A 24,737-nucleotide genomic window follows, 5' to 3' on the forward strand; every position below is an offset into this window, starting at 1 on the left:
TTCCAAAGCACTAACTGGCGGCCGTCAAACGGGGGGGACTTGAATTATATTATGAATTAATTATGATTCGAAGAGATGTCAGCGGCTGTCACTTGTCCGAGGTGACAAACATAATGCCGACTTGCCAACTTTGAGGAATATGTCAAGCATGTATTTAAGGTTATTCGTACGAAGAGCGGTAAATACGCGATTGTATCTCGACAGAGTGGAGGACAGATGCGATATGGAACGAAGCGGCCCGCCAATACCTGTCGTATTATTCGATAGATTAGGCTCGTCGACATCATGTGGTGTTCATTCCGGAAATTGTGCATACCAGATATCGTTGATAATTAAGTTTTCCATGCTCTGTCATCCGGGGCTACTTATCAGTTTACGTAAGTTTGTCATGTCGGCCGTATCGAAGCCCGAAGTTATCTTCGTCCTGGGTGGTCCAGGAGCAGGAAAAGGCACCCAGTGTACGAACATAGTAAACAAATACGGTTATGTTCATCTTTCGGCCGGCGAGCTCCTCCGCGAGGAACAGCTCAAACCAGGATCTAAATACGGCGAGTTGATCCAAGGCCACATGGTAAATGGAACGATAGTGCCCGTCCAGATAACCTGCAGCCTGCTGGCTCAGGCGATGGAACAATCAGGCTCAAACCGTTTCCTGATCGATGGATTTCCTCGCAACACCAACAATCTTGACGGGTGGAACGAGGCCATGTCCGACAAGGTCAACTTCCTTGGCGTACTGTTCTTCGATTGTTCGGAGCAGGTTTGCATCAACCGCTGCTTGTTGAGAGGGGCATCCGGCAGCGGTCGCAGCGACGACAACGAAGAAACGCTGAAAAAACGGTTTCAGACTTACCAGAACTCAACTATTCCCATAATTAAGCACTACGAAGCCCAAGGACTCGCCTATAAGATAGATGCCAACAAAGCTGCGGATCAGGTATTCGAGGATGTTCAAAAAGTCTTGGCAAGGCTTCAACATTAACCAGCCGCTAACTGATAATCCACATTGGTGCAATTTTAATCAACTATGATGATACACACCTGTGTGCCTGAGTGCATTTAACTACGCTTGAATATTATGGCTTAGATTAATGAATTTATCCAATCATTGTATTATTTAATATTATATATATATACACAAAGCTGTGCAGATCTAGTTAGCATTCCGCTATCAAATCTTGGAGGATGAACCATGCTGTATGACTTATGATTTATGTACAATGCTAGAAGTAGAAAAAGTTTCATTAAATTTTGCAGGATACTCTTGTTGCGTAATAACAATGTTAGTAACTGTCATTGATGATTATATATAGAATATGTAATGCGATCGTGTAATCAATTTCATTTAGAATGAAATGTAAATGCAACGAACTGCCAGCCTTGCATTATATGCGGTCTGCAGAAAGAATTTGCCCACTATTTGTGTTTGAACACATAATATGTACGACTAGTATTTCACCTGTAATAAAGCTACTTTAACCGGAGAGTCGATATATCATTATTAATAGAAAATCAGAAAAATTAACGAATAGATCATTGTATTCGTCATTTTTTATTTAACAAAGATATTTTCTATTTGGATTTTTCATTACATAAAATTCTAGACTGGAGGCACTTCATTTGTGAAAACTATGTTTGCTCTACATTGGATATCTTGATCTTGTTCTATTTTAAAACGCGAGGCCTTAGCGATATCAGAAATTTCGTAATATGTGTGTCGGTTCTACTGCGCCCTTGAAAACTCGGTGTTGTCTCGCCGGCAAAGAAAGTAGCGTCATCCCTCACCGTTTAGAGAAACTAAGAGATCTCTAGATGTCTTGTGATTCAAATAACACATTTTTTCCCGCCGGTATTTTACATAAAATCTCTCGAAGCCAATAATTGTTTTTATAATCGTTTTACACTCGACAGTTTTCAATTCTCTTTCTCGGTATATAATATAATCATATAATGAAATAATCAATTAATTCTTTTTTTCCATTTGAAACACAGCAGAGTTGCATTTATCAGTGAACAGAAAATATTTGGTTTTGATATATTTCCAATACCGATTTCATTTTTCAAATGACATCTCGACGCTCAGTGTTTAAGCTAATGCATTGTTGAGCTTAAATTCTTCGTTACTTTTTTCCGGTATTTTGTTAAGTGCTAAAATTTCATCAACTGTGATTGATTCAACGTATACGTTTAATCGTAAACTGAACATGGTACTTTATTGAATTCTACGAACTGATGTAACTTCATCTTGTAGCAAAACATAAATTGCTGTTTTTTTTTCCTTTTCGAGAGAGTTTCGCGAATCGCGTTGATTCTCAAGTCTACAGCCAAGGGTTATTGCTGTGTCACTCGAGTTGTTCACCTCCGCATATGAGACAAGGAAGAGATCGACCTCGTCACCTCGGTGATTATCCCCACATGCAGTTCTAATCCGCAATAACAAGTAACACGCAAGAATTATTGGTGGTATCGGTCGACGAACCTTCGAAACACAATTATCGAAATAATCGAGTATAAATTTTAATCACAGACTCGATTTTCTATACAGATAAAAGTATCAATTTAGAGAAACTACAAGACCCTCTTCGCGGAGACAAGTGTTCAAGTCAATGAGAGGGCATTCACTTCAACGTCGATTACACGACGCTTCGGAAAAAAAAAAACAAAAATTAAAATCCCAAGGAGGGATCGGTTATCAACTGATAATTCTGATAAGTGATCATCGGCAGCAATGGCGTAATCGGCCTAGATTCGGTTTCGATAATGAGATACACGGCCCTATTCGTTGTCAGGCAAGTATCATCTGTCATCACCCAAAATCGAATAACAATGATTCTGTTGTAGAAATTAACAAAGAGAAATGAACCGGTCGAGCAATTAGCGTGCATTGTCTTCGGATGACATTTAACGGTTCACCAAATTACCTGATAGTTCAAAATGAACTAAAAGTAGAACGGCAGTTGTTTATTGATTTACGTCTATTATATCGATAAAATGAAACGAACAATGGCATTTAACCAGTTTGCGAACTCTTGTCGAATTGGAACTTGCGTAGGTAAAAAATGTTCACGATCATATCGTGATAAATTCTCGTTGCTGAGTATTTTATTTCACTTACCTGGTATTTCCATGATGGTGTTTCAATCTGGAATCTGTCTTTTAAAAATCGCAGACATGGAAAGTTATCTGATGGTCTATACTTTTTTCATGTCGGTGGCCCAACAATTACGAGACTTACAATTATAGTCATACTGACTTCCAGGAGAAGATATCTTATATAGGTGCAGAAGTTGTAGGTATTTGAGACAATTTTCACGAATACTGAGAAAATTTTCACAAAGCCTGTGACTTGCATAAATTGTTAAAACGGTATTACCGATTATACAGTACTATTTGCAAACGGGTCATATGAAAAATATTTTTGTTCTATACTTTGAAGGCGAGTGGTGAGACGTTCGTGAGGTCATAGACCTGCAACGTTTACAGAAACACGATATTTCTCTACAATAAATGTCCGGTCTTAAAGTCACCGTTCATAAACTCCAAGCTTGAATAACCTGCGACTATATACAAAAAAGAATTACAACTAATCGTGAATAGTACAATTGCGTTTACATCCGCACTGCAGCGCCACGTAAAAATTGACTATAGTACAATAGCGTACATTAAAAAAAAAATCCACGAAACCGTGGATACCAAGCAAGATAAGCTTTCCGGAATATGTGAACGATAAAGAAACTGTGTTTCGTGTTTAATTATCAGCCGGTTCCGAAAACACTAATAATCATTTATTGCACATATACCCTGGCATACAGGTTCCGAGGGAATCTGCTATTTTCTTAAACGATAACGATTTTCTTTGGAAAAAAAAAAAATTCTCTCGCTTTTATCACTTTTCATTGTACCTGTTATCCGTAAGCAGCAACTGTTATTTATCAATAAAATTGTAAACATTCTTATATTATCACAATATACGTAAAGATTAAATATAGATATAATGATTTATTGTACTGAATTTCTAGATATTCGTGACATCCGCATACTTTTACAACAAAAAGTTTATATGTTGTAAATTGAATATGATCATAACAGTGTGATTAAGAAATATCGAGTATAAGAAACAATTAGATTAATAAATATATGAAAAATATGTATGATTATATGTTGCTGTATAAAATAAACGAACATGAGATCACATGCTATCATGCTTGGAAAGTATCGGCTGTGAACGCAAGGTGACCTATAAGCGGGTTATTATAGCAATTGAATAAGCATTCCAGAAGTGTGCCGAAAATATTTTCTTTTCACTCATTGTAAAACTTGAAAGCCGTCCACTTGAGGCAATATGCTACAGCATTCGGGCATTGAAGCTCTTCGACATCCGTTTTTTTTCACGTTAAAATTAACGAACGTAATTAATGCATGCATGTTATGAGCGGATACCGGCCGTGTTCTTACAAGTCGAATTCATTGTGTATTGCAAACGTCTTCTCACCAAGACGTCGTACCTTCGTTAACGATGGAACTGACACATCGCTCTAGGTGAGTCTAACCCAGTTTTCTAATACTTCCTATTGACAATTATACATTTTTGGAAAACGGTAAACTGTTCGACGAATTTATCACATTGAAAATTCGCTTAGATTCCACATATGCGGGTGATTATTAAACGTCTATAAATAAAATGTTTAGCAATATTAATCCAAGACTTCCGCTGTCTTGTAAGAATAACACACTCACACATTTACCGCGCTGCACGAAGGATAAAACCGCGTTTTCGAAAGAATAAAATAATAGTCTTCAACGTAATAAAATTCCGCGAAATATGACGTGTAAGTTCATTTTACACTGATCTATCACCAAAGGCTGGACAATGTACTTTGACGTCAAACGTTAGTAATAGCTACTGTTAGTTTTTCGTCTACTGTATCGTTGAAAAAAAAAAAAAAATTAAAACAAATCGACGGAAATGGGAGAGAGATACTGACAGTAAGGGGGTGTAAAGGCCGATTCGCAAAGCTGATCCAAATATAGGCTTACAGTTTACCGACTTATACATCGTTATGACAGTGTCAAACACATAAAAAAAAAAAAAAAAATCAACAAAAAAAAGAAAAAACGAATGAAAGAAAACTCAAGTACAGCGGCGCGCCAAATATAATTTAGCGGCAAGTTATTTACGCAGGTGGAAAGCCGTGATTGGGATCCTCGGCGATGTCACGAGCTCCGGGAAGTCATTCAGTCCAGATAAGCGTTAGCGTTTGCCGAAGTCGTTCCGACTGGAAGGCTGGTGTCCAGTAACGTCGATGAACGTGCGAATGAACAACCCCCGTCTATGCAATCGCGGTCCCGTCGACGATATATAAGCAGTGCCGATTGTCCCGCGGAACAGTACAATAAGAACGTTCGGTTGGAAGTTCGTTAATATTTGGTCAACGCCGTGCGAACAATCGATCGATATACAGTGGGCTAGAAAGGGCCGGAAACGGATGAAAGAGCTCGCCTCTTGAAAATTAAGTGAAAGAAGACTACCGAGGTCGAAAAATGACCCGAAAATTGACACGCGGCGCGAACAGCCGTTTGAGCCACGTTAAATCGACGACGATACTCGCCGCATACGTGACGATTTTTACTTACCTGACAAAGTCTTGTGCAGGAAACGGAATTCGTCCGGAAGTGACGCTGCTCGATGTCGTGGCGCAACCTCTTGTTCCGACCGACGCAGCATCGGCCGAATGTCTCAGGGACAGTGCCGTTTACATTACATCATTGGGAAATTACACACCGTGGGCTTTGCAGAGTGAGTTGGTTCGATGGTTTCTCTAACGCCGGGTTTATCCCCGGTTTGCATCAACTACCATGGCATTCGTTCCATTGGCGTATGACCGTGTCCTCGGTGCCCGGTTGACTTTTTTTTTTTAACATTTGCTGGTTTAAATCATGTCGCGGGTCATTCGGGTTACGGATCAGCAACCGCGTGGCGCACTTTGAGATATTGCGATACCGTTTCGACGTCATGATCGATGAAAATGAAACTGTGCAGGTACAGACGCGGATTGTACCAGGACGGGAAAAAGTCCGTGTTTGATTGTAAAAGCCATGTGGTATGCTGAGGAGGAGGGAAAAAAATAATAAACGGATCGCTGCACCGATATATTTCCTTGGTTCGGTTTGCGCACCGACGCGAATATAATGCCGAAGGTTTTAGAAGTCAGCCTTGACGGCGTGTGTTTCCCGAAAAAAGAAACAACTCCTAGATTCATATACTTTGAGGAAATAATTGCCTGTTATAACGTCGCGATACAGAGCTATAATAACACTGGTCAACAAAATTTTACTTTTCGTGTGTAACATGAACAATTTTAACTGATTATGTTAGGAATAAGGTTTAGTTTAATAGAATTGATATTATAATATTTTAGATACGAATAGTTTTATGGTGACATGATTTTTTTAGAGTTTACAAAAGTACAGTACTCTGAACAAAAATTAGGTTATATACAGTGTTCCAGTACACTGATCAACAAAATTTCGTAACATGGAAGGTGCTTACTAATTTTTAAATACTTATTTACCCTAGTTATCAAATCATATTCATTTTGATTCGATGGGGTCTAGTTTTTATGTCACAGCTACTATCAGTAAAATTGAACGATTATCGTTTTCACTGGCCTTTTTTGATTTAGGGCGTATCGTTATTTACTATAACCAACTAACTGTTATTTATTGTAAATAATAAAATACCCTGAATCAAAAAAGATCAGTCAAAACAATAAACATTCAATTTTACTGGTAATAGCTGTAACAAAAAAACTAGACCTGATCGAATCGAAATAAATATGGTTTTTATAATGAGGGTAGATAGGTATTTAAAAATTAGTAAGCATCTTCCATGTTATGAAATTTTGTTGACCATTGTAATTTGTTACGCGTACTCTGGACGGTGAGGATATTTCTGCAATTGCATAACACCCAAGGCTGAAGACATTTTTAAAACACCTATAGAATACACGGAGTGCTAACCACATATCGATTTCGCATAATTAATTACTTATCTATTGGGTATGATTGAAAATATGGAATAATCATAATGAATATAATGAAGTCGCGTGATCTCGGATCAAGCGATTGATTCTGTTGGTTAAACACGTTAACGTTGATTATAGTTTCACCCAAAACAATAGCGTGACGGACTTTGCACTTTCTGCCATTTTTCAAACTAAAGCTGAACACATACTGGCATTCTTAATTAATTAAGCAACACTACAGTAGCTGAAAACGGGAATCTGTTTTTGACGATGTGCCATTCAATACCAGATTTAATGAGTTGGATCATTAAATTGTAGGTCGCGGTCCGATGAAGTGTTCACATAATGAGCTAGCTTTTCAATAGAGTTTATAGTTACAGTAAATGAAAAACGGAATTCATCGTAATAACGAATCATCGATAAGCCAAGTGACGGCTGAAGAAACGTCAGCTGCAATAAGAGAGCATATAAAAAACACAGAGAATATTATAAACGAGCTTCTACTTATCATCAGACGTGTAAGAACGTGTCGCATTAAATTTGAATCGCGTGTGGTTATGCATTAACGCAGATCTTGGCCTAGATTTGTTGGATTGTTCGAAAAAATTTTCCCTCATCGTACGACACAATGTGACCTTCTCCGTGAACCGGATAAATTGCATCTGTTGTACGTAACAATTTTTCGCCGTCCTAAAGCTTATGCGTTTCCGTTGCACGATCTTTGATCGCGATATCGTTTATTAATATAATATAAACACCACTCTGGATAGAAAAATTCGAAATTCCCGAAGCAAATGTGTACTCTTGTAAATAGTTGCCCAGAGCAAGTTCACGATTTCCGTTTGACTCTCATCGGGCAATTATCGATAAAAGTTTACCATGCTAATACATTTCGCAACGAGTCTTTGAAATCGACGGTTACGCAGAATAACCGGCTATCTCGAGTCAGGCTTGAGTAACCAGCTATTTCGAGTAAAGTTCAAAAACCGGCTATTTCGCGTTTTGAAATTTTTTGGCCGCAAATTAGGTTCGTAATACGAAATTCGCCAGCGCCTCACAAAATTAATAACATGTTCCGTTTTGCGAATGTACGTATTGTATGGTTATCTACATAGTTATAATGAAGAAATCAAAGTATAAAGCATCAGGCGTACGTTGAGATGAAATGAAAGATTATGATTTCGGTATAATGACATTAAATTGGCATTGACATTAAATTGGTAATGACATTCGAGATAGCCGGTTTTGTAAACGATCCTCGAAATAGCCGGTTTTTGAAACCTGACTCGATATAGCCAATTTTTCAAGCCTGACTCGAGATAGCCGGTTATTCTATGCAACCGTCGAAATATGCTATTGACGGGCTACATCGCGTGTTGAAAAGTTCTGACTAGTCCTAAATTCCACCGGATTCATGCTTGAAAAGGTTACTTGAATGACGTTTTGCGGTCAAGGCAGGTTTGTAATAGCCCTACAGGAAAATAATTCGTATCCAACTTTCACATTCTAGTAAGAGAGATTTAATTTGTTTTTTTTTCTTTTTGTTTTCATACGCAGATACTTCTGCCGCTGTAAGGCCATCAATCACAGATATTCATGACGTCTCCGATCAACGTTGCAATATCAGAGCTGCATGACTGACGTAACTGCTCTAACTGTACACAATATCGTCGTGTCGGAAATGTTTATCGAATAAAAGATCGCTACGAACATACATATAAATCATGCAGTGCATATACACTGAAGACATTATCTCGCTTTGGGAAGCGTGGCGATAGAATTACTCATATTGTAGTATTTGTAATCCGATTTATTTTGTGACTGTTGATATGTCGATGCAACGCGTGGTAATTCACATCTTTGACGATCCTCGACTTTGCTGCTCTGCCAGTGTCGCAACTCGCGGGAAAATTTTTTTTTTTAAGGGTGCAGCGGAGTTAATAATTAGCGATGAAGGGAGATAAAGTTGAACCGTGAAATTTCTGTACCTACTAAAAAAAGGAAAAGAAAAAATAAAGCAAATTTACTTTGGAATTCGTTTGGTGGACATATGGAGTCACATATGTTCAAATCCGAAAGTCAATTTTATCTCTCATTCAGCCGCCGATAGTGACAGAAATTTATTAATTTTTTAATTTGACATTTTTATTAAACTCAAGCGTGACCGTGAATAATTGTCTGTATATACACGCCGTGAGAATCTCGTTGGATCGGACAGAAATCAAAACTAACTAATCGGGCAATTTCCTAGTACAAAAATATGTATAAATAATTACGGAGTCAAGATAATATGCCGAGGTGCTGCGGAAACCTTTTATCGTAGCTTATCGTTCGAATGCTCTTATCATTGATGGTGATTTTATGTCAGGTTTAAATTCCCGATTGCAAATATTTATTAAACCCTAAATAAGTAGCTCTTACCTGTTTGAAATTCGGTCGATTTCTTCTAGCGTGAAATTGTATTTCAACCTCAATTCAAAATCAAACCGTGTACTTTCGTAATTACCAGTTTTCGAATAGGAAAAAAGTCTTGTAGAATCTATCTATTCAATAATTATAGAATTTTATAGTGTATATAATTTATTGAGATATATAATAAATTGTATAAAGGTAAATAGCGCGCACCGCGATCTCATTGAATAAAATATGTGACCCTTGATTCGCAATGATGTTATTATATTAACGAAATGGAAAAATATTATTGGCTCAGCTTGTCAAGTTGACCATGCTTCAAAGGTCGAGCATATTTAGCAAATCTGTGCTTCTCGACCCAACTAAATATGCTTAGGAAATACGAAAGGCAATTGCGATTGGATAAACGTTACATGTCTTATCGGTCAATGCACTCGCTCGTGGTGCACGGATTAAAAATGCCTTGGAAGTAGATCGTAGTAATAATAAGAAAAGAATAGGGGAAAAAAAAAACGTCAAAAGAAAGACGGGAAGTTCCCGATTCCCTTATCTAATATCATCCGTCTTACTTCTTCTTCTACGAATCGTCAAGAAATTAACGATATCGCGGAAACTCAGTAATGACAAATCTATTTTCAGATACACCACTCGTAGGATCGCACAACTCATGGGACGTTGTTCCCGTTTTGTTCTAATTGCCTGCGTTTTCTCTTCAAATATTGACGTCATATATATAACTCGATTATCGTTAAACTCCCACGTTTCGTCCCCAGTGTACGACGCCTCGGTGAAGATACCATCGGGATTGATTACCGGGAATGTGAAGCAATTAGGTAACTACGATGAGTGTCTTCGGGTCAAAAATGCCAATGGATTCGTCGGCCAGGCTTGCACAGCTGTGGTTAGTTTTGAGATTTTTCGCGGAGCCAATTCTTCCAACGAAACTGACTTGGGGGACCTTCTCATCAACGTCGCACGGGCATCTGTACGTACGGCATTCAATCTGATTATCAAATGCTCGAAACGAGGATCCAAATAACCGTTTTATTACAGACATGTGCCGATTTTTAGGGGATGACAGACTGGATCGGAGGCACTACAAGTAAATATGAATGGACTTTGTGCGTTCCGTCGAGTTGCACATACGCAGAGGTTCGAGAGAAGATCGACACGTCTCTCGATCCTCTGAGGGTGGAGGGTAGAGTTGACCTAGAGGTCAGTATGACAGAGAATTCCTGCCACACCGCTGAAACCGCCATACGGAAATTGGATACAGCTGATTGGATTTACGTGTAAGTGAACTCCCAGTGACGCACACACTTTGGAACGCTTTGTCTAAATTTTTACCACGCCACTGGTAAGAACTGAGTGTAAAGAAGACGAAAACAAGTAACCCCTAATAACAACTTCCGGTTTGCAGTACTCTCCTGATATTATTCGCAGTGATTGCAATATCCAGCACAGCCTTTGATCTGATTACGAGAAACAAGTACGGGGGGAACCGGAAAGGTGAAATATTACAGTAATAAAAAAAAGCACACCTTCCTATCGCACGTTTTACTTTAAGCACTACATAATTCTCTGCACGGTATCAGATGTGAAACAGGTCGTTCTCACTTCCTTCTCGTTTTACACAAATGGCAAGACTTTGCTGAACACCAAAAGAAACGGTGATTCAATTGGGTGCTTGGACGGATTGAGATTCATCAGTATATGCTGGATCATTTACGGTCACACGCATTACTACACGATCGTCGGTGTTCAATTGGATGTCAGCAACGTACATATCGTGAGTTCATTTACGACATTACTAAACACTCAATTTTCACAAATATTGTTGGAATCGTGAAAGGCCGGCGTTTTACGAAAAATTATCAGAGTAAAAAAATAACTACTCTATTCAAAGTTCGTCAAAGTATATGTCAATAACAGCACCGCGAATATCCGAGGCGGTTTCGATCCTTGTAAATTTTTCTTTCATACATGCTTCCGGCGCACCACGTTTACGCTGATAGTAAGACGGTGATTTTCAGAAGGAAAAGTGGGTGTCTATAATTTTGTGAAATCAATCTGCAGATGCATGAGAATTGGAGTACGCTCTTGGTGCTGAACGGCAACATCGTAACTGACACGTTTTTCCTCTTAAGCGGTCTGCTTCTAGCATACACAAAATATTCTCAGAAGCAAAGAAACCGAGGTTCCTCCTTAAATCTGTTCGAGCTGTACCTTCGTCGCTACGTGAGGTGAGCGGTGACCCGAAAACAGATCGTTGCCCTGGCTTTTGCAGGTGTTTATTTTCTCCTTATCTTTGTCAGGTTAACACCCGTTTACGCAATGGTGATTGGTTTCTACTCAACGATCTACAACAAGTTTGGTTCCGGACCCGAATGGGACGTTGTGATCACCGCGGCCAAAGAATCTTGCCAGGCAAATTGGTGGGCCAACTTGCTCTACGTCAACAACATGGTCACCGTCGAAGACATAGTAAGTAGTAGACTTCCGTTATCTCGCTAAAAATACATCTTTCACCTCTCTCTTCAGTGTATAACGCAGTCATGGTATCTGGCGGTCGACATGCAGCTACTTTGGCTTTCACCGATATTCCTTTACCCGATGCTCAAGTTCAGTCGGGGCACCATCTTCTGGGCTGTTCTTGGGATCGGTTTGACCGTCGCGATTGTCGTTCCTTTCAGCATAACTTACGCGATGGAACTCACGGGGACAATGCTGTACTACAAAGAGTAAGCAATCCGACTCAGTAGCCGTGTGACGTTTCCATAGGAATTTGTTTTCTTAACGTTTGTTGCTTCTATCAGCCAAGCTGACGTGGTCAATGTCTTTTTGGAAGTCTATACGAAAACGTACGCCAGGGCCGGATCTTACTTGATTGGAATAGGGATTGGATACTTTCTCGCAAAATCAAAATCTCTATCCATCCATATACCGAAGGTAAACTATAATTCATACCCTGGGCATATTTCCTTCGTTGGCGACAATGTTCTATCTTTTATTTGGTACGACGCATCGCATCCTTATCTGCAACTCGACCATCGTTTCGTTATTTCTCAGGCATACGCGATAATCGGATGGATCGTTACAGCGGTACTATTAGGGACAACGGTATTCGGACCACGAGGAATGTACTACTCCGATCACGTTTACAACAGACTGGAGGCGAGTTTTTACGCGGGATTTCACAGGCCAGCTTTCGCACTGGCAATTTCCTGGATAATATTCGCGTGCGTAAACGGAAAAGCAGGTGGGATGTTGATGACGTTCAAAAAATTTATGCAGATGATACGATTTCAAAGATAATCCGTTTCATCCTAGGTCCGATTAACGGGCTTCTGGCTTGGACTGGATGGCTGCCGTTGAGCAGATTGACGTACAGCGCTTATCTGTCTCACTTCATAGTGCTACTCTACAATTCCGGAATCGCCCGAGCACCCGGAAACGTGACGCCCTACACTGTGGTGAGCGGCTTTCTCCTTCACCTCGATTTTCATACCGGACCGAAGCGCGACACTGATCTTTCACTGCCTTAAAATTACAGGTTCACGACTTCTTGGGCAACTTGGTCCTCGTCCTGGGATTGTCGACGGTGATAAGCCTGGTCTTCGAGATGCCGTTTATGACGCTGGACCGAGTTCTGTGGAAGATCAAGGGTCGGCAGGCGGACACGAGGGCGAATTTGCCGGATCCTGCCAAGCTGGAAAACACCGAAGAAATTTACAAATCGATCAAAGGCTCGCTGTCGTCGGTGTCGCAGATATACACGGACGTTGCTGGCATAGCGAAATCCGTGGGTGGATCCTACGTGACGAACTTTGACCCGAGCAACGGCTACTACGTTGACCAGGTGGACAGATCGTCTAAACCCGAGAACGTTTACACCTACATAGTCGGATCGCAAATCGGTACTCCACGGTCCGAAAGAAGGTACGACGTACCAACGAACCGGGCGACCAACTCCGCGGAAGGTCGCTTCGATTCCTCGGACGATACCGTCAATTTCACCGAAAGCATAGACACCCAGCAGACGACGGGAGTTGACAACAGGGCGTATCAGGTCTGACGATAATCGGGGTCGACCGGATACACAGAATTTTGAGCGAAGTTGATGCGCTTTGCAAGCTCAGCAGTAATCGCGGTGACGGGTCGAAACTTGCGGTCGTAAATCGAACAGCGAAATCGGCGACACCGTTGCAGAGGAGTGTACATAGTTTATACTGTAAAACTGTTATTAATTACTGCACGTGAAATCTCGTGCGACAGTTGATTAATTTTTTTTTTTTTTTTTTAGAGCTTTCAGCAATTCTTCAAGCAGAGAGTCAGAGATTTTATTTATGCTATAACGTACCTAGCGTTTCAATTACGCGAAAATTAACCAAGTATACCGCACTGAGTGATCGATAAAATATGACTATTATACGGTGGTTTAAAAGAGAAATAGAAGTATTACCCAATTGTAGCTATTTAGCGAAAGATTTCCGGGTTAAATTCTAGATAGTTATTGCAGTTCGTACTTTCTTACGTAAGATGTTTTTCATCCGTATACGTCCAATTATATCCAGGCATGCAGTTGTCAGCGTGAGGCTGAGTATTTTTGTTTGATTGTCTCAACGTGTATTTTTTTTTTTTTTTATATTATCAAATAAACGAATAAACTGTTTTAATTTTTATTTCCCGCATATGTGATTTTTACAGTCTCTCAACTACTTGCCATCTCGACTCTTTTCAGGCTGGAAAATTCTACGAATGGTACAAGTATTTTACGCACAATATACTCGCGGTCAAGGAACTGTCAAACTTTTCGTTCCTGTATGGTGAAACACATCTCACTCAAGAATGAGCAGAGGTATCGGTTACTTCCACGTACGAGACAGAGTCCGCATTGTCACTCGGTAGCAACTCTTCTTCCGAGCTAGCGTGAAGCCCTTAACCGCCCCTAGTAGCCTATACCCATCTACTACAATTCACTTCTGAAACGTCAGCCAAAAGTGACAAAGAGGTGTTAAAATATCCCTTTGAGAACCGAACCTGCATAAACATCGACCTGGACCAGCTTTGAAACAGCATACGATCAGTCAACTCCAAGTAGATTTGTGGTTGCCTTTAATGCCATTTTTGTCACCAAGCAATAACGATTCAGAAGAATATCGTTTGCTCATAAGAAAGAATCACTCCAAGTCTATCGTTAACTGTAAGTTGACGGTCAATGTATTTGGACGATGAAAAAAAAAAAAAAATCCTCCGCAAATATTACTCTAATACATAAGTGAAAAGCACTTGCTGGCAGGGTTAACGGCTAATGGAGCCGTTTAACTTCGCTCAGGGAATCTCTGGGACGAGAGGCGCGTGTCCTTACGACTCCTGAGGGACGCGTCCGATTGTGAACCGCAATTGCAACGGCGACGGTGTTGAATAAATGCGTGGGAATTGGCCAAGTTCCAGGGTACGGTTTTGCAATCGTTGAAGTAACTTGAACTAGCGGTTCTGTGTTGTGTCGCATCTTTCGAGGCGTGACGATTCGCAAGGGGTTATCCTGTTGGGTATATTATAGTGCAACCCTGTGTATAATATATAATTGTAACGTAGCGGCATAAATCAGACCGGTGCAGGGTTGTGTGATTTAGAATATTCGGAGGATACGAAAAGAGGACTTCTTTCCCGTCGACTTCTTTTCCATTTTCTTTTCCTCGAAGCGAATGCGAAAAATGTCGAGTTTCAAACATCCGCAGACACTCGAGTGTGACACACGGGTTGTTTATACTATTCGGGCAGTGAGAGAATAGCATGAAATAACTTTACTAAGTCAAGGATTTCGATCTGAGATATTGTAAATATTTATACCACGGTTCCTCTTTTTCGTATTCCACGCAATGTTACAATTCAAGGAAGAAATTTTATAAATCAAACACTCGTGCATACCCTCTTGGAGATGACACGATTTTTCAGTACTCACTTAGTCACTCTTGACATTGTCCTTTTTGTTTACCCCTGTTGTCGACCCTGCGAAATATGATGGAATGTAAACGTAGAAATTTTTAGGTATTACTTCAAGAGTTCCGAAAATTTCAAATAGTAATGAATACTTTGTAAATCTTTTCTTCAAGCTCTTTAGCAAGTAAATTTCCATAGTTCAACTTTTAAAATAATTTTAAACAAATATTTGTAACGTCTAAAGTTAGCTGCAGATTTTTTTTGTGCTTAATTAAAAAATTTATCGCGGTACTCGGTATTTTATATTTCTCGTTTTTAAAAGCAATTACAATTTTTATGAAAGTTCAACCTTACTGGTCGACGGAACATTGAAACACAATATTTCAAGAATATAACGAGCTGCCAATTTTCCTGGACACTACGAATGTGATGAATGAAAAAACAATTCCAGACCTGCTACAAAAGATTCGGGGCGATTTTTCCTCAACACATCCGTTTTGGGATGACAAATCGGTAACGAAAAGTGCTCGCATACATCACAACACAGCGCAATGATAAACTGTTTTTTTTCTCTCTTACCATATCGCGAATGCGAAGCACAGGATTCCTTTTGCCGTGTGTCGCCGCGTCCGTATGATCTCCGGTTACAGTTTATTACGGTCAGGAAGACAAACGAGGACTCGCTAACATTCGAAAAATCGGTCATCCATGCACGCGTCGGCAGCCACCCTCGAATACTCGGTGACAATAGTTCGACCCCGGATGGTGTCCTAGGGAGGTTGGCGCCAAGGAGACCTCCGTCGAAAGTATCGTAAAACGTGCCACCTTTGACCCTCCGAAAGGCTGCACCAGGCAGGAAAAACGAACACAACAACTATATTTTTAAACGCACATGCCGATCTGGAGCAAGATCGGCAAAGACGCCGTTCCGACATCGATGCCGCCGGTTTCAGCCCCCGACTCTGCCCTTCATTTCCCTTCCCCCCGAATATTGTTGCGTTATGACTTTGAGGGGTCTAGGATGAACGGGGTGTCGCACATGTCGGTCGAACCTCGAAGGTCCCACCCGTAAATACAATCCATGCGTTTGTCTGGCGCGACGGGGTGTCGAGGCATGTGCACGCGGTCGAGACCAGAGAGCAACCCTTAATTTGCGCAATGAGGGAGTAGATCGAATAATGGAGACTGGATTTGTATTTAGGGAAATTGAATCGTCGCCTTCACCGCAACTCCGCTCCCTCCCCCGTGTGCATCTGATGATACGCGCCTCCGGAACCGGAAAACACATTTGCTTAATTGCCCGTGCTCGCTCTGACGATTCGAACCCTCGGATATTTATTTATTGATCTGATTGCATTCACCTTAGATGCATAATAAACAGCGTTTGTTCGGGATTATTTTCTGTGACGATCTCAGTCGGGCTTGTGGTATACGACGTACGAGAGTGGCTGAGCAATATGGCGTTGAAAAAAGGAATCAATTATTGTATCATCTATTGTAGATTTTTATGGATAGGAGTTAGATGGATGGGAATAACGTTAAAACAAATACAGGGAGAATTTTATCGGAATCGAACCACCGATTATAAACGTATAGGTGCAAGCTCAAGATCGTGAGATTTGGAACAACGGATCTCGAATGAATGGATGAATGTTTAAAAAAATAAACTTTGGCTACATGTGCTCCAATTGTTCGTCAAATTTATTCCACCATTTGGGATAAACTGTGTAATTAAGACCTGCGACTCGTAGTCAGCGACGCCAAAGATTTAACGACAGAATAAGAATCTTCCCTTGAAACTTGTTCAGCTTTAGGATGCCGAAATCATATCGAAGCCTGATCATCGGAATCTAATTGACGAAGATAAAAGAATAAAAAATGCGTGGCCGTGATGTTTTTTCGGCAAAGCTTCTCCAACCTCGCAGCCACTGCATTATTGACAGTGATTTTTTGCAAGACAATTGTCCGAAAAAGTAAGCCCGCCATGAAGCGAGGTGATCGCGAGATGACAAGTAGAGAGATCGAGGGTGACGGGTGAGCGTGGAGCATGTAAGAAAGCGGTGTGAAAGACGACGAGAAGGGAGAGCGAGATGTTCAAGTGGTTGCACGTGATACGAGGGTCAAGTCGTGCGTGTGGTTGAAAATGGTCTTGGTCGTCGTGACGTCGAGAGGAATCCACGAACACGGGGATATCTTCGCACAAGAATAAGCCGTGAAAAAGGTGGAGGGATGCTGCGGTAGGAAGACTCGTAAATCCCTGCAAGCCTGGCGCCACGCAGCAAAGAACTCCTAATATCCTCGGAGAAAACCGAGGCCAGGAAAGCTGCTCACGGATTGGGAATAAGCTAACAAAGTGAGAGCAGAGTCAAGTGTGCCAATGTTTCGGGACTCCCGAGTGTCTATCCCTGCGGCGGGAGAGGCAAGACCCGTTTATCCCTGAAAAGTCCCGACTCTCGAACGAGAAACAAAGTCGAAGAGACCGCCGCAGAAATATCTTGCTGACAGATTTATCGAACCCCGAGCACTTTCCTCTTTATTTATACTTTCGCGTTGTTCTTTCTCAATTTTTCGGGGTACTTCCTGATTGCGGTGTCTTCGCTGTTCGGGACTTTTCGCACACATCGTAATCATAAAACTCGCTCACATTGCCATCGTAGGTAATGATAACGGGAGTAAATTAGATCGAGGGTTTCTCATCAAAAATTGCAATTAACGTTCGCGGTAATTTGTTTGGCAATCGTTTACTAATCTTAAAATTGTTCTTCACTCGCACATTCCGTTCCTCTGTAATCACGATTCTACGAACGGACGAATTCTCAGTAAAAACTTTTCTCTAATCTTTTGTAGGTAAATGAACACCGGTATTGCACGAACATTCAACTCGAGTTTATTCGCGCAGCACGGCAACGAGAAATGCAGCTACTACAACGGCCCTTCAAAGATTCTTATCTTTATCGTCGGGTCTGTTGAACGGATCAAGTGGTTCGTCCCGATCTAAACTTAAATCAGGCACTTCAATTTTATACCGTAAAATCGGTCAGGAACTTTGCTTTGGGGACTTTTCGCGACATGTAACGAGTTACAAACCTGTACAACGTACGCAACTAAACGAAGAACGGTGGCGGTTAAACAGCGTTAATGGGATCGCATTAAACGTGAGCTCTGCAAACAAAACACGAGATTGAATTACGCTTGCGAGTAAAGAGATCTCCGTGACGTGGGTTCCGCCCATCAGGGATTTGCTGGACCAAAACGAAAGCGGTTCGTCGACGTCGACCATCGCTTCCCGGCTTTTCGTTACATTTTTTTCCCGACGTCTCTTCCTCCTGTTCTCATCAGGAATTTGAATTTCCGAATACATATCCAATCGAGAAATGCCAAGGCAGACGAATCGGACGATTGGAAATAATACGAATGGAGGAAAATATGTTTGGTGAAGGAAAATTTTCGCTCATGTCGCCTGATGTCCCGATACGGATTTCTCTATATTGATGCAGGCTTGTGTCGTTGCGCCATTTGATACACGCGTACATTTATTATGTTGAAGTTTTTGCTAGCTGAGCTTAAGGTACTTGAGTGGCTCGAGCGCTACCGTGGGAAAAGCCGAGATAAACCCACTTCAGAATCTAAGCTAATTTGACTTGGAAGCAAATCGGATATATATCCAGGACTTTGTTTCAAATCGGAACGTTTCGCTGGGTTCGGGAGCACAGTATCAACCCACGGGTTCTTACCGCACGCGACGAGCAGCCTCATTTCCGGCATTTTTTATTTCGAGACGTAGCGTGTCGCGGTTGTTAATTAAAAATCCTACGTTTGTGAGTAAAAATTTATCTGTACGCATGCGGCTCATTGCCGATGTAAGAGAGGTCGAAAATTAAGAAAAATGTTGTTTTTTTTACAATACACTGTTTTCTACCGACGCGCGCGTTAAGCTCGGCGTATAGATACACGCGTCTCGGTTCACAGAGTAGGAGTATACGATGTCTAAGCCCGTCGGCGCCTCGCGTGAAACCTAATACGTCTTAAATTTTATTAACCTAGATCAGGAATGATTTTTCAACAACGGCCCACTGTGTGGCTTATGTGGAAAAGACGAACCGCTCGAACAAAAAGGGTTAGTGTTTATTGTTCCGAGAGTGAAATACGACTTTCCCAAAGCTTCGAGGTATTCTTCTTGTTTTTTTTCATACCTCCTTTACACCGTTTCTACAAAATCTCAGATCCCCGTACGCGTTACCTCGCTACTTCGGCCCGAGCCCCTGTAACAATAAGATGCGTCCAGAATTTATTCTTCTCGAAAATGTGAGTGTGCATCTGCGTAACAGGGGATCTGCGACTTTGATTCTACGTAGAGTGTGAAAAAACAAACTAACGTAAATTTGTGAAAATGATTATAAACATTTACCCAAGTATGTGGAAATCATGTTCCCCGGTTTAAAAAAAAAAAACTTCAATACTGCAGAAAACGTCGAGCCGATCGTTAGGCGTCGCAATTATTTTACGACTCGTTATACGTAAGATAATGAAATGCATCCAGGTAAATTGAACCTGGACTTTTCCCGACTCTCGTTCCGTTCTCAAACGAAACGTGGAAGGGTAATTTTTGGCACTTTACTCGGAAGCTGATGCAGGAGCATTTTGTTAGAGTGGTAAACGGTGCAGCGGCGTACGGATGTGTTGGAAGCAAATCGAGGGGGCCATGTGGCTTTCGGATGAGATATCAAATCATATACCACGAAGAGCTAAGGCTGGATACGCGCAGGCGTGCAAACCCCGTCGTATATAAAAATAGTTTATTGCGTTACCAAGTATTAATGGAACTCCGGATCCAACGCGAGTCCAAACTTACGGCTTGCGTCTCGTACCTACTCTGCATTCTACGAGCAGAAACAAGTTTTAGTCTTTCACTCGAAAAACGAAACGGAAAATAAGATTATCGAAGATTTTGGTTGCGCTGGAATTTCAGATAAACCGCAATACCTGCGCTGCGAATATCACGATCAAATACACAGGCACGGAACCGGCTTTTTCACACCTTAAGATTCCAAGCGTTTTACTACCGTTTTTCTCTCCACTCGGAGGAAACTTCGAGTACCCGTCAACCTAAAACGTGCTCAGAAACGCATAAACTTAATGACAAATGTGCAGTTGTAACACCCAATAACTAGCCTCTTCCTCAACGAATCGCCTGCCACGAGGTGGTAACTGCGTTTAAGTGACAGTTATGGAACAAGTTGTGAGAAAAATTATCACTCAGTTTGTCTGGGTAGAGTTTGAACCGGTCGAAGTATAAACTGAAATTTACAATTACTTGCAAAATACAAAATTATTTTTAATAAAATATTACTTTTTCGTTATTTCGTATTCAATAAAAAAATCAGTAATTAATTACGGTCGTTTAAACTTGAATGAATTATACTTTCATTCCGTTTCAAGATCCCAATTGTCAGCGCCTTTAACTGTCAAATCAGCATGATGAAATTTTTTTCTTTCACAAACTCAACTTGGCAAGGCTATTACTGTAATAAAAATCGTGATTTTTGAAAATATTTCAAATATCTAAAATATAACTTTGCAAAAAGGAAAATGTTTACATTCGATCGTTTCTTTTTTGCAGGATTAAGAATTTTTTTGTAAGCTTGTAGCTTGTCCCAAAATCATTAGTCACGAAGAGCCGATTACCTTATTAATTTATGTCACTGTATCGAATCACGCGTGAAAAAAAGAATCGAGTGCCTATAATCCGACTGCATTCTTATCAAAATACGGTGCAACTATTTGCACTGTAAAAATTATCCATCCGTGTTCGAGATCGAAACGGTTATCGCTTTGAACACACGGATCGTTAAACGCTAGTTAGGGTAATTGCCGTTTTTTGTTTCGTTTTCTCGTTCAACCCGGCATCGGCAACCTTTTGAAAAGTATGAGAATGAGGAGGAGGAGGAGGAGGAGTAGAAACGGAACGACAGGAAGGAAGCATTTATGGCAGGTGCAGCGGTTGCCTGCGGATGGCGTGGGTGGCGTGTGCTGGGCTTCTGTTCCTCGCAGTACGAATGCACATATAGGATAGGTTTCAGCCTCGTTCGCTTCTCGAGACATTAACGTAAACACCTTGTCTGGACACGTGTCTCCTCTATTTTATAATCATCTTATATATACGCACGCGCACAGCGTATTTACACGTCTCTATACATGTGTGCACGTATATTCGTATACATATACACGTAACGCACATTTACTATTCCTACTCAACAGCGTCGCGGGTTTCATTCATAAAATCATAAGAGCCAAATTCCCGTTTCAATGAAACTAACCCGCAACAAGATTCCGGGCATTCGACCCCGAAATCTGGGCTACAGCTGCGAACGATAGGTGAGAATAAATCGCCTAGGCCTTAAATTTCATTTCTATGACTGTACGATATTCGTCCCTGTCATTAAGCTCGATCAATCGCGGAATTGAAAACTGCGCGAATGCGGAAGTCGTCTTCTCAAACGCGGAGTGATCGCGATTAATCTTACAAAGCTCTGTGATATTTTCTCACCCTTTCAGGGTTGACGAAGGTGTTTTCTTTTTTCTTTTCTTCTTCACGACTGTTTTTACGGAAAGGAGACAGGAAGGAGCTACGATTTTACGAGCCCTCTGCGACCAAATTTTTTCTGTTTCCATTATCAGCAAAACGATAATGTGTATATGTATGTAATAATAACAACGCGTGAAATTAGCAGCTAGATAAAAAGGAAAATACTCAACCGACGTAGATTAATTTCCGAATCTACGAACAAGCCTGAAAACAAGCGAGACCGCGATTCGGTGTAAAAATTGTAGGCACGACTTAGCTATACGAATGGCCTCGCAATGAAGCCGTGGCGAAGATTATGAATGAAAGAACACGGAACAACGTGTATCTACTCGAGGGTTTATCGTCGGTCTGTTACACTATGCAGGGGTTAAGGACACAGCTCTATGGCTTTAGAGGGCGAAGAAAGTCTCTGAGTAAAGAAAGCGTGTCGTCGTTTTGAGAAAATAAATAAATTTTCATAAAGCTCTTCGGCGATGGAGCTAGCCCAGATCACCGTGACAAAATTTTTGTTTACGTCCCCGCATGTGCAGAAGTGATGCTACCGCAGCAGCGGATGGAATATATTATACATCCAATTTCTCTTCTTTTTATTGTTAGAAGAAAAACGAGCAGGAATCAAAATATCAGCTGTGATAAGCTAATTCGACCATGGGCGTAATAATAATCGACCGAGCGTCATTTTATCTGAGAAAATGTCACCCCCGAATCTACCGAATAACTGTTTTCAGTTAACTTGACCAATCAATCAAATCCAATTACTCGCTTCATTGCCAAAATTTAAACGGTTTCAGACGTCTGATTTTTTCATACATCATACAATTTCTATTTTGCAAAAAAAACCCTTTCCGTTTTGTACAATTTATGACCGTGTAAACCATAGACACACGTAGGACGAATATATCGCTGTAAGAATGACCAAAACCGGTTCATCTAACCTTGTGACTTTGGTACCGATTACAAGCCTCATCTGTAAAGCTTTCCGGCAATATTCAAGCGAACGCGCGATAATATTCGCTGATTGCGGGGAGAGAGTTTTCCCGACAAATAACGTGTAGCGTCCAGATGCGTTTTAGGTGTGTATGTATAAGGCACGGTGTTCTGGGTTGCGTCGCGTCGGCTTGCCGCGCACTTCGATGAAGGCACCCTCTGCATCATCCCTTATACATTATACCAAAGTTCCAGCAGGCCCCCTGGTTCACTTAGTTATCGCGATTATTTCATAATAGATATACCGGGCCCCCAGGGGACTCGAGATATAGTCGCCGGTTATCAAGCCTCCTCCCCCCGCCCCATCCTCACGATGCCGAGGCACCAGGACACCGCCGCATTCCTCACCCTGGACCAGATCAGACATCGGGACCAGAACACCGGGCTCGTATCGAAACGGAACGCGACATCTTCACCCTGGGTAAAACATCGGTTATAACTTGGGTATAAAAATATTGTCACTCGAATTTCTCGACTCTACTTTCAATGTTTTGTTTTTCGTTATTATTACTAGCGGTCTCGATGGGTATAACAATTATTTCTATGGACACATAGTCGACATTTTATTTTTATGGTTAAATCCCTGCAATCGCAGAGGGATTGTCGTAGAATAGCGAACGGAACCGAACGTTGATTCAACGGCTTAACGATTAATGAGATGTCCCGCTTTTTTCTCTCTCTCTCACTCTCTCTTTTCGAGATGAGCGGGAGACACGCGAGACCACCAGCCTCCTAATCGGAGTTCTAATAATGTGAATTTAACCGCGCTTATAAGCCGCACCTCCGAGTCGACGGCGTGCAGGCGCAAAGATCAAAGAGTGAAAAAATTAGTCGGTGTAAGTGTGCTGTGCTCCTCGAAACGTCTTTATTGACGGAGCTAGGCGGCTTTCGTCTTTGATAAGAGATGAAGCGCGTCGCCTCCCACACCCCAGTTTCCACGTCTGCCTACTTTCTACCCGAGGAATATATATCTAGCTTCTTCTCTACCTTTCTCCCTCGCCTGCGCGGCCTCCCTCCACATAATCCATGCTGACACAGGCACACCGAGAGAAGAAGAGAGACAGAGAGAGGGTGAGCTTTCCTCCGGGGTGTAGGTACCTGCCACCCTGCGACCTCGTATACGTACAGCCACTTCACTTTCGCTCGCATCTGCCGAAATGTCAAAGGATAGAATGAAAGCTCCGAGAATCCCGGCTTTCAAGAACCTCTGGAACTCAAAACTTCCCACCGAATTCCCCGTCTGCGGTTCGGGATTTTGGTCCATTTTTACCACCCCGTTAAAATCGACCTAAGAAATCGGCATTACCGAAGGGGATTCGATCGCGAAAGTCAAGGGATGGGTAATTGGTTCGCGGAGAACAAGATCGACGGTTTCATCTTAAAGGACTTAAATTCGCCTTGGAGCTACACCTGCGAGTTTTAGACGCCATGAGCCAGTCCGCAAGAAACGGAACGGAGTGGAATTTGGATGGATGAGGCGCCAGTGGTGAGTTTTTATTTGTTACACCATGGGAAAAGGTCGTAAAAGAATTTTTCACGCCGGCACCCTCGAGGACTTTGCGGTCCAATTATCTCTCCGCCCACTCTAACTTACTTCGCTTCTATTCCTACTCCACTTTCTAAATTATCTGCAATTCTGTAATCTTCTTCCTTATGCAGAATAATTTATATTGCCACCGTTGTACCGACTGTACTCTTTTGCGGTTCTTAGAAGCTTTTGACCCCGGAACCTCAATAAATACTACAATACCATCTATCTATTTGTCTCATGCGTAGTACCTGAT

At 41.4% G+C, this 24,737-nt stretch overlaps 2 protein-coding genes across 4 annotated transcripts; both read left to right on the top strand.

The window, feature by feature from the left end:
• The first annotated feature begins 6 nt into the window (after nt 1–6).
• On the top strand, nt 7–1,484 carry LOC124184479 (UMP-CMP kinase). Its single transcript, XM_046574209.1, has one exon. The coding sequence runs from the start codon at nt 140–142 to the stop codon at nt 980–982; it is 843 nt and encodes a 280-aa protein (XP_046430165.1). The 5' UTR covers nt 7–139; the 3' UTR covers nt 983–1,484.
• Nucleotides 1,485–4,321: 2,837 nt separating this feature from the next.
• On the top strand, nt 4,322–14,072 carry LOC124184477 (nose resistant to fluoxetine protein 6-like). Of its 3 annotated transcripts, XM_046574199.1 has the most exons (13): nt 4,322–4,539; nt 5,183–5,797; nt 10,211–10,422; nt 10,509–10,729; nt 10,858–10,946; nt 11,033–11,226; nt 11,514–11,680; nt 11,753–11,921; nt 11,979–12,178; nt 12,254–12,386; nt 12,507–12,696; nt 12,768–12,910; nt 12,991–14,072. In XM_046574199.1, exons 2-13 carry the CDS (start codon nt 5,542–5,544, stop codon nt 13,510–13,512), a joined length of 2,496 nt encoding a protein of 831 aa, XP_046430155.1. In that variant the 5' UTR covers nt 4,322–4,539; nt 5,183–5,541; the 3' UTR covers nt 13,513–14,072. The 3 variants fall into 3 exon arrangements, with proteins under 3 accessions (XP_046430155.1, XP_046430158.1, XP_046430157.1); XM_046574202.1 differs by lacking the exon at nt 5,183–5,797 and having other exon boundaries at nt 4,329–4,539; nt 10,491–10,729; XM_046574201.1 differs by lacking the exon at nt 5,183–5,797 and having other exon boundaries at nt 4,331–4,539.
• Nucleotides 14,073–24,737: the final 10,665 nt, after the last annotated feature.

This window comes from Neodiprion fabricii, chromosome 6, assembly GCF_021155785.1.
Source record: "Neodiprion fabricii isolate iyNeoFabr1 chromosome 6, iyNeoFabr1.1, whole genome shotgun sequence".
In the NCBI taxonomy this organism is placed as follows: domain Eukaryota; kingdom Metazoa; phylum Arthropoda; class Insecta; order Hymenoptera; family Diprionidae; genus Neodiprion; species Neodiprion fabricii.